We start from the raw sequence: 18,527 nt of genomic DNA on the forward strand, positions 1-18,527 counted from the left end.
AAGGGTTGCCTTGTTAGTACTTTTTGGCATTGTATCACTAAAATAAAGTAAAGTACCTTTATTGTGTTTTCTTTCATATGTGTAAGTTCTGTGTGACTATAGTGGTATTGCATGACCTTTACATGTCTCTTAGAAATGTCTTGGCTGGTCATCTACAGCTAACTCTAGAGAGCCTGGCTTCTAGACACTGCCTGCACTACACTAATAGGGGATACCTGGACCTGGTATAAGGTTTAAGTACTGTAGGTACCCACCACACACCAGGCCAGCTTCCTACAAAGATGTTTTAGTTTCACATTATCACTGCCAGTGCAAGTGACAGTCTGAAAAGGCTGATCACTATCAGCATCAAAGATAAAGGAGATAAGTAGGTATTCATAACAGGTACTTTCCCACTTTCATGTGACAGTGACATAATGTACCTTTTCAGGGAATTGTTTCCATAATTGCCACCCCAAGCATGCCATCTTATCTATTGTTTGGGAACATACCTGTGTAAGGAGTCCTACAAGATCTGTACAAATACATCTCACACAAACAAGATTATCAGAGGGATTCCTACCAGAGGCCATCAATGCTATCTACCCCACATGTCGCCTTGATGCAGATCCAGCCTTCGTGTCACCAATTAGTCTGATCTAGAGACCTCACTCAAAGGGTTGGGGGGATCTTCTCATGGACATGATACTGGCAGATTAGGTTTAACACACCTAGCTCTCTTTAGGTTAGAGATTAGGTTCATCATGCTAGGTGATTAGGGTTTATTTCACAACTGCTTTACATCTTACTTTATTGCAAGATAAGGTGGGAGTCTTTGTATTCATGACTCTCATTTTTCCATCCTGTTTCTTGCATTGTTCATTATCCTAATCATTGCACCCCATGCAATATACAGTAGATTGCAGTCTTGTTAATAAAACCTACTGAAAACTTTACTGTATCTCCTTCATTGCCTGTGTGTGACTGAGACACGTTTCTCATGTGAGAAAAGGGTATTCTCCATATAACCACGACTCCCCTGAGATGTCACACTCTTGAGTCCATGTGTGAAGGCTACCACAAATCACCTTTTACTGTTTGGGTTTTTGGTGAGGTACTGCTTGTGAGCCGGGAGGGTTGGGCGACAGTTGCGACTTGTTGTAGGATTGGCCTAGTCACCTACGAACAAAAGTGCTGTCATCCCTAAACCAGCAGTCTTGCCTAGAGCAAGAGTCCAACTATGACAGTCATCTCGCCGTCGTCTAGGCAAATCTGCCTGGTGTTGACCAGTGCCGCTAGCATAGACTGTGTGAACTCCTGTGTCACATGGGGGAACCCCAAAGGCTGGTTCATAATTTCTACACCATTTGCACTTCTATCGCCTCCAAGATTGCCTCAAAGACCTAAGTCTATCTGAAAACCACAGAACAGAGGGTCTATTCATATGACCCCCAGAGATCTTCATCGGTGCTAGACTACTCAAGGCATTACCAACCCATCCTACAAATTCTGACACCGCCTGGTCAATGTCCTGATGGTGCACAAGAGGTGTCCCAGACAGTACTTTTCTTAAAAGCAACCTCAAAATCCTTTTTCCAGTCCCTCTTCATAAATTTTCCAGACTCTTTCCTTTGCACATTATTAGGGCAGGTCAGTTCAAGACAAACCATGTAGCCTAGTGGTCAGATGGGAGAATTTCCACCACATTCAGATAGGGGTTTATAGTAAAGATTCCATCCAAAGTATGACCTGCTTGATGTGAAAGTGACGTAACAATCTGCACCAGCCCAGAACTATCTAGAGTTTCTATCAACATGCAGGAATCATGACAGGCTGTGGCTTCCAAATGAAGGCTGAAGTCACCCAACAACATAAAAGTAGATTGCTTTAAAAAAGGTTCAGCCAACTGACCTAATTCTACATTAGATCTCAGTCCTGGAGGGTGATAGACAAGCACTTCTGAGATGGACAGATTATGATGGATCTTTAGATTAAAAATAACAGCCTCACGTAAAGAGGTCGATGTAATGCGGTCAACAGCACATTGTAACTTTTTCCCAAAAACTATCGTAAGGCCCCACCCACTTTCTTCATTACACCCTGTCTAACATTAGAGAAGCCCGGGGGACTGGCCTCTGCCAAATCAGGAGCAGAATAATCGCAAGTCCATGTCTCTGTGATAAATATAACATTAGGATCATGAGAATGCACAAACTCCAAGTTCCAACTTATTTCTGATTAACAAGTGAGCATTCATCAGAAGCCCTCTCACCTTATGTCCAGCTTCTGAATTCCAAATACTGGGATCATTCAGCTTCTGCTGATAATAAGCCCCCAATAGTGGTATGTTGTTCTGATTGATTGGGATGACATTAAAGCAACACGTTCAACAAGTACCTGCCTTAGCCAGATAAATCCTGGCCGGATCCCTTAAGGGACATAACGGATTCTTGGCTTTTCCCCTATGTTCCAATAGTTGAGATTGGGTATAGATTATATGATTTTCTTGGTCTAAGGCAAAATAAGCAGTGGTTCTGGCATGTGTTGCAGTCTGGCTGTGGACGGGTGCAGATGGGTTTGCAGCAGTACACCTGCTGGGTGGATGCACTTCCATTTGGTTTATGTAGGCTGACATGTGGAGGGGGAGGTAGTGTGTGGCCAGGGGATGATGTAGCGGGTCCACCCAGTAAGAAAGAGGGGCAAATTAAAATTCCAAATTTGAGTCCATCTACTCCAATTCGCTGTCAGATGCTTCCCTTTGAAGTGAATTTACATGGGAAAATATTTAAACTAAAAGAACAGTGCAAAGGGTAAACCATAAATCAAGTAAAAAGCTTCTGCCCAAGATGGTGCCCAATAAAGGCTGGAGTCAGGCACCTCCAGAAGCACTCACTGTATCCCAAATACAAGGAGGTACAATTGTGCCATCTTGTGGGTAGAGAAGCAAATTGAAACAGCACTCAAAGGAACTCAGGGGGTCATTCTGACCCTGGCGGTAATTACCGCCATGGCGGAGGTTGGCGGTAGCACCGCCAACAGGCTGGCGGTGCTCTGCCGGGCATTCTGACCGCGGCGGTACAGCCGCGGCCAGAAGCGGAAAGCCGGCGGTGTACCGCCGGCTTTCCGCTGCCCATGGGAATCCGCCATGGCGGCGCAGCTTGCTGCGCCGCCATGGGGATTCTGACACCCCATACCGCCATCCTGTTCCTGGCGGTTCGCCCGCCAGGAACAGGATGGCAGTATGGGGTGTCGTGGGGCCCCTGGGGGCCCCTGCAGTGCCCTGCCAATGGCATGGGCACTGCAGGGGCCCCCGTAAGAGGGCCCCACAAAGAATTTCAGTGTCTGCTTTGCAGACACTGAAATTCGCGACGGGTGCAACTGCACCCGTCGCACCTTCCCACTCCGCCGGCTCCATTCTGAGCCGGCTTCCTCGTGGGAAGGGTGTTTCCCGCTGGGCTGGCGGGCGGACTTTCGGCGGTCGCCCGCCAGCCCAGTGGGAAAGCCAGAATGACCGCCGCGGTCTTTCGGCGGGAACCGCTTGGCGGGCGGCGACCGCCGACCGCCGCGGTCAGAATCACCCCCTCAGTCTCCAATCCCACTCAGGTTCCCAGGCTGCGCAGATGCACTTCTGTTTGCTTGATATAGCCTAACATGTAACGGGGGTGATAACAAAAGAAAGGAAAAACCTAGGAAAGGAGAAAAGAAAAGAAGCAACAAAAGAAAAGAAGGAAGGGGACCGGAAGGAAAGAAAGGAGAGAAGAAAGAAAGAGGTAAGGAAGAAAAGAGTAATAAAGTAAAGAAGGAAGTAGAAAAAGGAAAGAAGGAAGAAAGGAGAGACGGAACAAAGGTGAACAAAGAAGCGATGGAAGAGAAAGAAAGGAGGACTGAAGGTGAGAAGAAAAGAAAATAGGAATGAAAAAGGGAAATAAATTGAGGAATCAAGCAGAGGAATAGGAAAGTAAATAAGAACTGAAAATAAGAGACAAGCTTGAGATGGAGATAATGAAAGAGAAGGGGAGAAGGAGCAAAAGGAAGGAAAGACTGAAATCAGGAGAGAACAAAAAAATGAGAAAGCAAGAAAGGAACAAAGGAGAGAAGATATAAATGTGAGAAATAAAGAAACAGACTGAAAATATGACAGCAAGAAACAAAAGAGAAAGGAGGGACGGCATGAAACAAGAAGGAGTAAGAAGAAGTGGCCAGAATACGAGAAAAAGAGAAAAAAGAAAGTTTAAGAGAAACAGAAAGATGACAAAGAGAAAGATGAAGAGAACAAAAACATGACAAGAAAAACAGAGAAAGAAAGGAATAGAAAGAGGAAAAGGTGTGAAAATAAAGAGGAAAAATAGAGATGAGAAAGAAAGATGAAGAGAAGGAAAGCTGAGGAGAAAGAAACAAAGATGAGAAAGAAAAAAATGACAAAGAAAAAAATGGAAAGATGAAGGGAAAAAAATGAGACCAATAAAGATGAAGAAAAAGGAACAGTTTCTTATCTGTAACTCCAGTTCTCTAGTAGGGGAATCTTCATTGAAGTCATAAGTGTGTGCGGGGACCCCGAAGAATTTATTCACAATATCTCTTCTTAAGTGTAATGTCGTCTTTCTTCAGGAAGACCTGCAAAGTCACTTAAGAGAGAAACACAGTATGCAACCTATAGGAGTAGGCCACAATGGCCCAGCTCTTCATCTTAGAGTCAAAAAAGGGGCCAGGAAAATTATAAATAGATATAATGTCATAATGTTTTCGGAAAACAGCATAAATGTCTTTCACAACCCCTTTTTTGATGGCGTAGAAAGATGAATTAAAGCAGGCTAGTGTAGCCCCATAGGCTATCTGTATTTGAGTGAAAATTAGAGACTATGCCTTCAAGGACCAAGAGACCACCAGTATTCCATCATGCTCAGCAGGTGGCAGTTGCTTCAGTTCTTTTTGAGGCAATGGCAGAATGTATGTATTGGATATATGTACCTCTGTCCACTCCACCGGGGAGGAGGGAGGGTTACTTATGACTTCAGTGGAGATTCCCCTACGAGAGACCTGGAGTTACAGGTAAGAAACAGTTGCTTCCCTAATAGGGGATCTCTAATGATAGTCATAAGCACTGAGTAGAATAGCAAGCTCACCCCTATTAAGAGGAGTGGAGAAGACAGAGGATTGAGCAAGAGAGCCCAATTTAAGCAAACAAATTTCTCTGTCAGGCCTGTCCTACTTGAGGATCTGCTCTAGTATCCGAGTCTAGGTAGTAGTGCTTAGTGAAAGTGTGAACAAATCTCCACATGGCTGCTTTGCAAATATCCACTATAGCAATATTTCTCATTAAAGGTCAAGTTACTTACCTTCGGTAACAAAATATCTGGTAGAGACATATTCTAGTTGCTGAGTCCTTACAGTATTCCTTACCTTAGAATTTTCCCCTAGGCGTCAGACTAGATCCAGAGATTTTTCTTCCAGCAATACCCTTGCGCGTCGGTAGGTGGTGTCGGTCGACTCCGCAGATGTCGTAGGCATCGTGGTCACCGTGATGACATTGGGAGTAGTACATAGACACCGCCCTTGCACAGTGACATCAGTTTCTTTTAACGATTTTCCACACCAGAGCTCAGAGCTGCTAAGAACACTGAGATTGGTACGCCAGAGCTAAGGACCTGAAAGGGGGAATCCCTGTCCCTAGAAATCAGTTCGCAAGCGGGAGGATGGGTGGCGGTAAGGAATCTGCAACTAGAATATGTCTCTACCACATATTTCATTACCGAAGGTAAGTAACTTGTACATCTGCTAGAGACTTCTAGTTGCAGATTCCTTACCTCAGAATAGATACCCAAGCAATGCCATCCTCGGTGGTGGGCTGTGAACCAAGATCATACAAGAAAGTCCTGCAGGACTGAACAACCAAAATAGCCGTCTCGACGGACCTGACTATCCAGGCAGTAATGCTTAGCAAACGTATGCAGGGATGCCAACGTAGCTGCATGGCAGATATCCAGGACAGTAACTCAGCGTGCGAACACAGTGAAAGCAGTAGTTGCTCTGATGGAATGAGCACGCAAGCCTTCAGGAGGTTGCTTCTTGGCCAAAGCATAGCACATTTTGAAGCAAAGAAGCACCCATCGAGAGATGATACGCTTTTGCACCTCCTTCCCTTTTTTCGCACCCACATACCCAACGAAGAGTTGATCGTCCACCCGGAAATCTTTAGTACGATTGAGGTAGAACGCCAACCATCTTTTTGGGTCCAGGCGGTGGAGTCTCCTCCTCATGGGAAGGATGTGGGGGTGCGTAGAAGATAGGCAAAGTGATGGACTGGCCTAAATGAAAGGGTGTAACCACCTTAGGAAGGAAGGAAGCTCTAGTGTGCAACTCTACTTTGTCAGGGTGCACAGACAAGTATGGAGGTTTTGAGGAAAGGGCCTGAAGCTCACTCACCCTGTGAGCAGAGGTGATAGCGACCAGAAAGACAGTTTTGAAGGTGAGGAGCTGCAAGGGACAATTATGCATTGGCTCAAAGGGGGTACACATCAAATAAGTTTGTACAAAATTAAGGTCCCACTGAGGCATGATAAATGGAGTGGGAGGAAATAAATGGATGAGCCCTTTTAAGAACCTACTCACAATAGGAGATTTAAAGCGTGAGGGCTGATCAGGTAGCCTAAGAAAGGAGGAAATGGCAGATAAATACCCTTTAAGGGTGCCCAAAACAGAGCCCTGCTGGGCTAAGGAAAGAATGAACAAAAGAACCTCTGACAGAGGGGCAGAAAGGGGATCAACAGATTTGTTGGTACACCATGCCACAAACGTATTCCAACGGCAGTCGTATACAGTTTTAGTCGAGGGACGCCAGGCTGCCAAGATAACATTGCAGTCTTCGGGTGGAAGGGCAAAAGCCGTCAACTGTTGCCGCTCACTCTCCATGCATGAAGGCGGTGGTTGGACAGGTTCAGGTGAAGAACCCTCCCATGTTGCTGCGCCAGAAGATCCACCTGAAGAGGCAGTCTGAGTGGAGGATCGATGGACATGCTCAATAGCTCTGGATTTCACACCCTTCGAGCCCAGTCCGGAGCCACCAAGATGACTTGGGCCTGATCGTTCTTGATTTTCTTGAGAACTGTGGGCAGAAGAGGGATAGGCGGGAAGGCGTAAAGGAGGCCGGAGTTCCATTCGAGACGAAAAGCATCTCCGAGCGAGTGCTGCCTTGGGAACTCCAACATGCAAAACAGCTGACATTGCACGTTCTCTGCAGAGGCGAACAGATCTAACCAAGGCTCTCCCCACTGCTGAAAGAGTGCTTGCGCCACCACCGGATGGAGACGCCATTCGTGATCGGCTGTGCATCGATGGGTGAGTTTATCCGCTCTGGTGTTGAGGGAGCCCGCCAGAAGTTGAACCATCAGGGTAATGCCCTGATGTTCCAGCCATGTCCAGAGGCGTAGTGCCACCTGACAAAGGGTCCAGGACCCTACTCCGCCCTGTTTGTTGGAGTACCACATGGCGGTAGTATTGTCCGTGAACACCTGCACTACTTTCCCTTTGAGAGAGGGAAGAAATGCTTTCAACGCAAGCCTGATCCCCCGGAGCTCCAGCAGATTTATATGGAGCCCTGACTCTGCCGGAGACCAGAGGCCTCTGATCCCCGCCTCTCCCCATAAGTAACGCATCTGTCACTATAGAGAGATCTGGTTGGGCAAGGGAGAGTGATCTGCTGTGGGCCCAATTTGGATTCGAAAGCCACCACTGCAGGTCTTTCGCAGTTCCCTCCGAGATCTGGACAAGGTCGGATAGATTCCCCTGATGCTGCACCCACTGGATCTTCAGGTCCCACTGCAGAGCCCGCACATGCCATCTGGCATGTGTTACTAGCAGGATGCAGGAAGCCATGAGGCCCAGAAGCTTCAGAGTCAATCTCACCAAAACCCAAGACCAAGGCCGAAAGATCGGAATCATAGCCTGAATGTCTTGGACTCGTTTGTCGGGAGGATAAGCCCGAAACTGCACTGTGTCCAGAACTGCCCCGATAAAAGGGAGCGACTGAGAGGGAGTCAGGTGTTACTTCGGCACGTTGATAGTAAACCCCAGCGTGTGCAGGAGGTTCGCCGTAGTCATGAAGTTGGGAGACGACTTTCTGGGACGAGTCTGCCTTTAACAGCCAGTTGTCAAGGTAGGGTAAGACTGAAACCCCTAACCTGCGCAAATGAGCACCAACCACCGCCATCACTTCCGTGAACACCTGAGGGGCACTGGTAAGGCCGAAGGGGAGCATGGTAAACCGAAAGTGCTCGTGACCTACCACGAATCGTAGGTAATGTCTGTGGGCAGGCAGGATGGGGATGTGGAAATAAGCGTCCTGCACGTCCAACACTACCATCTAGTCTCCTGGGTCTAAGGAAGACAGAACCTGAGCCAGGGTGAGCATTTTGAATTTCTCCTTCTTGAGGCAGTAGTTTAGGTCCCGCAGGTCTAGGATAGAATGTAAGCCCTTGTCCTTCTTTGGTGTCAGAAAGTAGCGGGAATAACAACCACAACCTACTTCTGGCACAGGGACCTTTTCTAGAGCTCCCTTGGCTAAGAGAGCTGCGACTTCCTGGTGGAGAAGCGCCAAATGATCCTCCGGAAGGTGATTGAAGGATGATGACATGTGTGGTGGAGCAGATTCGAAAGGGTGGGAGTAGCCCTTTCGAACGATCTGCAAAACCCACCCATCCGTGGTGATATGTTCCCAGTGGGGCAGGTGATGGCGAATCCTGCCTCCAACTGGACGGGAGTGAGGGGACGGACTAGGAGGGTTTGGAGGCTGCAGCGGGGGCAGAGGTGGACTGAACAGACCTCTGGTTCCTTGTCTCACGGCCACGTGGGATTCTGCGTTCTCGGGCACGCATATGCTGACCAGCGTGCGTGGCACGTGGCTGTGTGGAGGACACAACAGGGCGCCTCTCCCGTGTCCACAAAAGGGGTGAAAAATGGACTGTGGTGGGCGAGGGGCTGAGGAAAGACTGAGGGACCGAGCTGTAGCCCAGGAATCTCTCCAAGGCTGAGTCCACTTTGTCTCCGAAGAGACGGGTGCCATCAAAGGTCATGTCCATGAGTGACTGTTGGACATCCCCCGAGAAACCAGAAGTTCGTAACCAGGCGTGGCGCCGAAAAGGCCACTGTCGGAGCAACCGATCTGCCCAGAGAGTCGGTCATATCCAGCCCACAATGGATCGTGAACTTTGCCGCGTGTGTCCAATCGTTCACTGCTTGGGAGACAATATCACGGGCCTCCTCCGGTATCTGCGGCAGGACTTGCGCAACCTTATCCCACAAGGAGTGGTATAGCGGCCCAAAAGACCGCACGCTAAATTGGAGGAACAAAACAACTTCTTACCAAACTGTTCCAGCCTTTTGGATTTCCTATCAGGGGGTGTGGAAGAGAACGTCCCTGAAGAAGAGGAAGCCTGGATAACAAGACTCTCAGGCGTGGGGTGTTGGGACAGGAATTTAGAGTCGTTCAGAGCGGGCTGATGGCGGCTTGCGACTGTCCTATTTACAGGAGCCCCTGTGTTGGGTTTTGACCATGTACCCAAAAGGACATCGGTAAGGGCTTCATTAAATGGCAAAATGGGTTCTGAAGCAGAAGCCCCAGGCTGAAGCACCTCCGTCAGGAGATTAGATCTGACCTCTACAGTAGGAAGCTCAAGGCCAAGGACCTCAGCTGCCCTACTGACCACCATACCATAAGTTGCTCCCTCCGCCGTAGCCACGGTAGGAGGAGACAGCATGCCAGTGTCACGAGAAGTATCCAGACCACTGGCTTCGTCCAATTCCTGTGCCCAGTCCATAGCAGGGTCATACTGGTATTCATAAGGGTCCAAGCACCCCTCCAATTCCTCCCCATATTCGTACCCATAGGAAATAGGGTCAGAATCCGACCTGGGGTGATTAGGCCCCACCAAAGCCAAAAGCAGCGTCAGCAGACGCCACTCTGACTCCGAGTCGTCGGGGATAAGAATTGGGTCGACGTCGATAGTGGGCACCACCGACGTCGGGAGCATTGTTAATTGACCCAGCGCCAGGGAAGGTCTCAAAGGTGCGACCGGCGCCGGTGTGGATCCGTGAACGGATCCAGAGGTGACCTCGGTGGCCGGGGCGAAAGTCGCCGGTGCGGGACCCAAAGCCCCTCAAGCCGAACCCCTTGGGCCCAAAGGCCCTGTATCGGGGTCGGCCCGCCCAAATATAAGGCGCATGGCCTCGTAAAACTCTTTTAGTTGGGCTGGGGTTGCTCCGGCTCTGGGAAACTCAGGGAAGCACGGAGCTGACCCAGACGCAGGCTCTGAGGACAGAGGCCTAGTGCGTGGAAGCTCTTCCCGCGTTGCGTCGGCCGAGCGACGGGGCAAAATCGGAGAGCAATGGGACTTCTTCGACTTCTTCTTATTCTTACCTTGACCCAAGGATTTAGACGAAGACGAGTGGTGATGACTCCTCAACCGATCTCGAGACCTTCCTCTCGAGCGAGACCGGGACCTATGCGGAGTCAAGTGCCAGGCCACCATTAGCTTTAGGGACCAGACTCAAAGCCTTCGGGTGCATGGCCTGGCACTCGGAGCACGACTTCGGGTCGTGGTCGCTCTCGAGGCACCACAGACAAACGCAATGAGGATCCATCACTGACATCGTCCGATGGCAGTCCTCACAAGGCTTGAACCCGGTCTTCGGGGACATCCTCGACACACCAAAGTCACACACAAAAAACTTGACAAAACGGTAAAATTCGGCCAAAATGTAGCCAGGGTAGCTCTTCTCCAGATCAGCACGTGACGTGGAAAGAAAAGAACTGACGTCACTGCGCGAGGGTGGCGTCTATGTACTACTCCAGACATCATCACGGTGACCACGACGCCTACGATGCCTACGGAATCGACCGACGCCACCTACCGACTCGCAAGGGTAATGCTCGAAGAAAAATCTCCGGATCCAGTTTGACGCCTGGGGGAAAATTCTAAGGTAAGGAATACGGTAAGGAATCTGCAACTAGAAGTCTTTATCAGATGCAGCAGTAGCCCGCTTTACCTCTAGCGGAGTGGGCTTTTCTTGTTATCTTTTTGATAGCACATCAGAATCCAAGAAACTATCCACTGAGGAGATGGACTGTTTACATGTGGCTAAACCTGTGCAAACTGGCCCATAGTTGATAAAAAGTTGGTTTGAATTACAGATGGCACGTGTCTTATCAAGGTAGAATCTCAAAACTCTCCTCACATCTACGGAAGGAAGAGACCTATTAGCTGGAGTAGAGGGATTCTGAAAGAAAGTTGGTAACAAAATTGTCAGGTTGACATGGAAATCTGAAACAACATTAGGAAAGAATTTTGAGTGAGTCCTCATAACCACTTTGTTAGAATGGAAGACTATGTACAGATCACAAGAGCATAGGTCTTGGATCTCGCTAACCCTGTGAGCTGATGCTATCGCTACTAGAAAGCCATTTTCCAAGAAAGATGCTGCAGGGAAGCCTTATGTATTGGTTCAAGAGGTTCCTGCACCAGTCACAGTGTCCACATCTCAAACTGCCTTGCTGACCGGATCTTTTAACGAAATTCAGAGCCAGATAGTTCATCCCAACCTCTCCTCCTTGAATTTGGCGGCATGGCTCCTGAGCTAGTACAATACTGACATTTGAACCTGCCACACAACTGTATGGCGATCCTTAAAGAGGCTAAGCGGCCTTCTACCCGTTCCTCATATGTCTTCAAGTGGAAGATATTTTGCATGTGGAGTTCCTCTAAGAACGTGGACCCTACATCTTGCCAAGAGGAGGTAATTCTTCCATACCTGCTACACTTGGCTAAATCTGGCTTGCAATTCTCTTCCATAAAGGTTCACCTAGCAGCTTACCGCTTACAGAAAATGTCCTCCACAAACCTCTTTTTTCAAAATCCCTGTAATAAACATTTTTCTAGAAGGGTTAAAGAAGGTTTTCCCTCCTATTAGGCAAGGAAGGTCCTGCAGTGGTGGCACGAGTCAGGAACATGACTTGACGGAAGGCAGATGATATAGACTTCAAGGGAGATCGTTTTGTCCTTCTTTTCTCCCACAGGCAGAGCATTTGTCACACAAAGATGGCATTTTGTTTGCCTAAATACTTCACTTTTCTGTCAGAAAAATGAAGAAAAGGCTATGGAGAGATGAACATTTTCAAATGAAACAGATGTCAACAAATTCTATGTGAATTTTGTGGAACAAAAGCCTAAAAAAGGCCGAGATCAATGCTCGAGGATCCTGTCAGCAGGAGCCGGGAAAAAGAACTAAAGCTAATGCCACCTGCCGAGCATGATGGAATAGTGGTGTTCCCTGGGTCCTTGAAAGTACAGTCTCTAATTTTCACTCATATAGACAGCTTATGGGGCTACACTGCCCTGCTTTACTTCATCATTCTACTCCATCAAAAAGGTTTTGTGAAAGCCATTTATGCTGTCTTCCAACAACATCAGGACATTATATCTATATATAATTTTCCTGGTCCCTTTTTTGACTTTAAGATGAGGAATTGGGTCAATATAGAAAAACCCCCATAGGCTGCATACAATGTTTCGCTATTAAGTGACTCTGCAGGTCTTCCCAAAGCAAGGCAAACATTACACTTAAGAAGGGATATTGTGGAGAAATGCTCTGGGGTCCCTGCATGTGTGCGGGACTATTCAGTGATTATGACTTCAATGTGGATTCCCCAGCGAGGAACTGGAGTTAAAGGTAAAAAGCTGTTCTTTTTTCTTTTGCTTTCTTTTCCATTTTTTCTCTACATCTTTCTCTTCCTCTCCATTTTTTCTTTCTCTCCTTAGTGACTATCAATGAAGACCCCCTATGAGAGAAATAAATGTAGTTCAACTCTGTTAAATGTGTGTTTTTGGATGTAGTGTAATAACCATGCAAATATTTCATACTGATTTTAATTAAATAAAAGTTTACGAAAGCAATATATTTCTGAGTTATAGTTTTCAAACAGTGTATTATGATCTGTCACATTTTTTTATGGTCAGGCATAATTCTAAGGTAGCATAATTGTTTATTTAAGGAGAGGGTGGTATGCGTGATGGTTTTGTCACCTTTCCCTGCATCACAGGACAAGTGCACAGAATTTAAAAATGCAGAAACGACAGGTATGCAGCTGCATACTCGAGACAGTGATCTACTCAAAGGTAGGCGACGAGCTCCTGGAAGCTTGCAATTGACTTGTTAGGGACTCCTTGTCTAGGTAATGAATGTGAATCTTTCTGCTAGGACTGATGCTGTGGCTATGAAGAAATGGAAAAAATGGAAGACACAGAGTGCCTTGATATTGATCTTGTCAATGTCAGGTATCTGTCTCAACAGCAATCTTGACATTGATAGTATAGACGCTTACCTCCTTGATGTAGACTGACGGTGCCTCTTTAGCATTGAGTATTCACCAAATAAGAGACTTGCTCTCAGCTTTTGCTTACCGTTTTTGGCATTGGTAAAGGATATGTCAGTCTTCACCTACCAGCAACAGTACGTGCGGTGCCAGAGTTGATGTCGGTGGCGCTGTCTTTGTACTTTTCGATGGTGAGCAGGCCGGTGCTGACATCTGAGTCAGTGTAGACCAGTGCTCTTGGGTATGACAGGCGTGATTGGATGGTGGTGGCAGTTTTTTCCACCTTCTCTCTCTTTAGATCTCCCTCTGTGGGAGTCTTTTTCCTGAGATGGTCTAGTGTCAGAAGAGGGAGTCCCCTCTCTGTTCTTTTTCTTCTGCTTTCTCTTTTCTTCTTCTGCTCACATGCTCTGAAGCTTCCCTCCGAGGCAAATGTCCTCCCTGTATTAAAGCGCAGTTTTTGAAAAAATATTCACTCTTTAACAGAATGTGAGGCAGGGCAGGAAAACACACCACAGTGTGAGGGTCTGAAGAAGCCTTTTTTTGCCCACACGCGGGACATTTCACGAAGAGAGACAGACAGCATTTGAGTGAAAAACTTTCCTTGTTGATGGAAAAAAATGAGTGAACCAGATAAATTGTCTCAAAATATATCAAATGACAAACAAAACGCCTACATTTTATAGACAAAACTGAGGAAAAAATGTGTAAAGTAATCCAGAGAGTGTTCTCAGATCCACCCAGCACGAGCTGGAAAAAAGAGCTGAGGCTGTGAGGCTGACTCCCAGTAGAGTGCTGGGAAGGGGAAGCTGCTGGCTTCCTAAAGTAATAGTGTATTGTACTCTGCAGCCTCTACAATTTTGACTAGACAGGCATCTTTTTCTTCATTTTTCGCTCTCCTTAATGTAGGTAATAGTGTTATTCACTTAGGTGCTGAAATGTGGGCATATTGTGTTATTGAGTAACCTTTTTTTCTAAATAAGGAAAAATGCAGTAAAAGCTGGCCTGTCTTGCAGATTACTGAGGTACTATCACACTATGGGCAGAGAGCTGTCTACCTCCAACTACAAATTGAAATTTAATAGAAAGTGTTCCAGGATCCCAGCACATGGTCGGAAATTTTCTAAGTTTAGGACTATCAGTGAGGATCATATGATGTAGAACTACAGGTTGCACAAGTAACTCAGCCACAATGGTTTAACTCAAGGAACAATTCGATGAGAAAATATCACTATTGCAGCATATCCACAACAGGAATATTTATTGTGGCAAACTATTCAAAATATAATTGTTTTTATTTTCCTCTTATAGTACTCTTCTACTACTATGCCTCAATCACCTCTTTAAACCTATTCTCCACTTACAGATTTTTGCCAGATATGTCCTGCAAAATGGATGGCCCGTACTGAGAAAACAAAAGTGAGAAATAAAATAATTTGGACATTAGGGCAACATAAGGAGAGAATGGGGAGACATGATGCTGACAGACAGGATCAACACAGATGTAAAGCATGCAGTGGACTTTAGGGAGGATAAAGGGAGAATTGTATGGCATTCACTCTTCTACAGAAAATACAAAATACAAACAAAGACTTTTTCAAGAAAAAGTGGAATCCTTACCATCATATGTCACATAAGGAACCTGGAAGCCACGGGCACTGTTTGCTTCGTTTGTTTTAAAGTTTATCCAAAGTTTGCGGGATCTGGCAGTGAAGGCAATAGGACGTTCATAGGTCTGGCATGTTTCATAGGTTGTAATTGAAGAAGGAGAAGCTGCAAAGAAAGTAAAGCATGCTTATATGCTCCCTTTATTCTCACTTAAACCTCCATCCCTTCTCTACCTGCTCTCCATCCATCCTCACTGTACTCAACCTTTTACTGTCCCAGATGTCCTTCAATCTGCTTGCTTTGACCATACCAATCCTCGTCCTGAGCTATCTACTGTTTTCTTCAGCTTCCCTCTATCTTTTCTTTATCTGCCTTGCCCCCATCTTTACTTAAACCTCCATCCATTTTCACTGTGCCCGTATTGAAAGGCCACTATTATCCCCACTCTCCATATATGCACTCCACCTTCCAGCCATCTCCCTCAAACTACCCGTCCATTCTAATTTTGCACTCAATCTTTATCCTCACTCAGATCTCGTCCAAACTTCTGACTTTTTTTTTATTGTGATCAACCTCGATCCATCACCACTTTTATAATTTGCTAGGAGAGTGTTCCTCATCCTAGGACCAGACGAGGACTCTTGGTAAGTTATGAAGAGTCAAAACACTTGAAGCTGGTGCATACATCATGCCTACTCTTCCACCAGCAGCACACACATTGCTTCAATTACACTTAAATATAACCTAAGCCGAACTTAAGTTGGCTATCTTTTAGACTCAGGGCCACCGCTTTAGCCTACCATGTTACAAAATAGGTGCACAAATAAGTCCTGCCGGACATTAGTTACAAACGTACAGTTTTTACGCATAACAAGAACATCTCCACATTCATCCTCCGAGGGCAAGAAAATTTCAGGCACCACGATGAGAATCTTTCGTTTCGGGGGTGGGTTGATATTCCAGGTGCACTCCACATGGGCTGGGTAGTTCCCTGGATAGTTAGGGGACTCAATGTATCCAGTGAATTCCCCTAACTCCCCTCCACACTGCCGATCTGTAATCAGAATGCACAACAGGAAATAATTAGATGAAAGGTCATTAAGCGTGTTAAAATCAGAATAAAAGCAAGTGCACCAGAGCTTGGGTGAAAAGCCATCAAGGTGTCTGATAAGTGCAGCAGCGAAAGAGTGACAGTCAAATGAGTGACAGGCTTTTATATCAGAATATCATTGTCAAAAATATTGCCTGACATAATTATCGTGCCCTAAATATAATATAAGAAATGATTGTCCCACTGTGTGTAGAATTTCTATTGTTAGAAGCAGTGGTCAATTATATCTAGGACACAATATTTATGTCAGAAGACATTCTTACAAAAATATCCTGGTGCCCTACCAGTGAGTGACATGAAGGGCTAATTAGGAGATTCACCAGGGTATGTGTGATAATCTAAGGCCCTGAAAAGGGTGTCCTTTGCACCGTTACATGTTTGCAGAACAGGAAGGATGCTAGGGTTGGTGAGGAATTTGCAGTGAGATATAGTCTCTACCAGATAAGGCGTTACCAAAAGGTAAGTAACTTGTTCTTCTGATCGAGACTTCTAGCTGCAGATTCCTTACCTTAGAGTAGTTACCCAAGCAGTACCTTCACGGAGGTGGGACTGTAAACCAATTAAATTAGAAAGTTCTGCAGGACTGAACAGGCAACGTGCCCACCATAACAGACCTGAACAAGTGCATTGAAGCCCACAATGCTGCCTGACAGATGTCATAATTGTTTCATGTACTTGCTCAATCCATTCAGGACAGTAGAGTGCTACCTGGGTCAAAGCAGAGGACCACATTTAGCTGCAAAAATAAACTGGAGAGATGAAAGATGTAAAGCCTCAATGATTACTCAGAGAACCCCTCTCATTTGTATTTCAAATCTAATGAGACACAAAAATGTTTTGGACTCTGTGAGGCAGAGTCCTGTACTTGCGGTATTTCGTTGCGAAGTGTGCTGCAACCTACCCCTCACCGCAAGCCGGAAGACAATGGAGGCCAGGGAGAGGGCCAGAGAGAGGGCGGTATTTAAAGCACGTCTGGTTGATGGTAAGCGAGTGCAGCCCTGCTGCGAAAGGAATGCGGCGAGGCTAGGCAATAACCCAGCCCACCCCTATAGCCGCACTGCCCCCGCCATCTTAGAAGAATATAAGTTTACAAAAATACAAAATAAATGTCAGAAAAAGGAAGACCTGCTCATACCCATAGTCTTTTTTTGGAATGCGGCTGAAAAACAAAGAATGGTTCATTGTCGAGACCAAAAAAAGTGGTCACCATGCTACCGAAAATAATTTTTTTAAGTCCCTGCATCTTTCACAAGGCAGATCATACAGACTTTCTGACTCTAGTTCCTGTAGGAGGCCAATACAAATCATACCGGCTGCCCCCTCTTCTTTCTTTCGAAATCAAGAGTACCCTCCATATCCCAATTTCAGGGATAATATTAAGGAGCAATTATAACCAGGTTTTAGTTATCAGCACCTTTCCAAGATGATGACCGTTTTGTGGCCTATGTTGTGGTCCTTTCTGTGCCCCGGTGGAGTCCTTGGGCAGGTTAGGACTCTGATTGAGTTGAATGAGACACCTCTCCATGACGGCGACCGTTGTGTATCCTATTAAACAGCCCCATCCACACGTCAGTTGCTGTTCATATCTAAAAGAAACCTTAGTAGTATGGTGATCAATTTTCGCTGTCTTTGTTTTTCAGCCCCATTCCAAAAAAAGACTGTGGCTGTGAACAAGTCTTCCTTTTTTAACATTTATTTTGTATTTTGTAAACTTGCATCATTTTAAGATGGCGACAGCAGTGCGGCTATGGGCGTGGGCTGGGTTACTGCCTAACCACGTCTTCTGCCTTTCGCAGCACAGCTGCACCCACTTATCATCTGCCAGACGTGCTTTAAATACCACCAAATCTCTGGCCTCCGCTGTCTTTGGGCTTGCAAATTGGCTATCAATAATTTTGAAATATATACGAGAGGGGTTCTCTGAATAATCGTTGAGGATTTTTTAAATCATAACAAGAGAGCCATTCAATTAAAGGACCCTTTTTGGTATCGCTTTGACACCAGTCTACACTAAGAGCACCCACATCTGTTAACTCCACTCTCAGCATTAAAAATATCACCAGAAAAGGGCTTCCTCTGAGTGGCCCGTTGAGCACTGCATTGCCGGCCCAACGAGGAGCAAGCCTGAGGATGAAGCATGACACCCAAATGGGTGTGTGAAGGCTCTTGCTCCTGGGCCACGGGATCCCCTGAGTCCCACTGGCTCAGTTAATCACCAACCTAGTTTCTTTCTAATCATTTTACTAATTCATCATGTGCGCTTTGAAATATTACCTTTTGGGCAATTGCATGTAAATAAGTTTAGTGCTTTAAGGAACCGAGCCACAACAGGTAACTTAAAGAGAGAAGGTTGGTCTGACAACCGCAAAAATACTGATATGGCAGAGAGATAACCCTTAGCTGTGCCCATGGCAGAGCCCTGCTGGGCTAAACATAAAGCCAACAAGGGCACCTGGGATAAAGGTGCAG

At 46.2% G+C, this 18,527-nt stretch overlaps 1 protein-coding gene across 7 annotated transcripts in view; it reads right to left on the bottom strand.

Annotated features, from left to right (window-relative positions):
• Positions 1–18,527, bottom strand: part of SCUBE3 (signal peptide, CUB domain and EGF like domain containing 3) — a 993,478-nt gene that overhangs the window by 56,646 nt on the left and 918,305 nt on the right. For all 7 annotated transcript variants that reach the window (XM_069238811.1, XM_069238810.1, XM_069238808.1 and 4 more), the window contains 2 exons: positions 15,804–16,001; positions 14,960–15,112 (listed from right to left, as the gene is read on the bottom strand). In XM_069238811.1, coding sequence (XP_069094912.1) covers positions 14,960–15,112; positions 15,804–16,001 — 351 coding nt within the window. The remainder of the gene's footprint in view (positions 1–14,959; positions 15,113–15,803; positions 16,002–18,527) is intronic.

This window comes from Pleurodeles waltl, chromosome 6, assembly GCF_031143425.1.
Source record: "Pleurodeles waltl isolate 20211129_DDA chromosome 6, aPleWal1.hap1.20221129, whole genome shotgun sequence".
Taxonomy (NCBI): Eukaryota; Metazoa; Chordata; class Amphibia; order Caudata; family Salamandridae; genus Pleurodeles; species Pleurodeles waltl.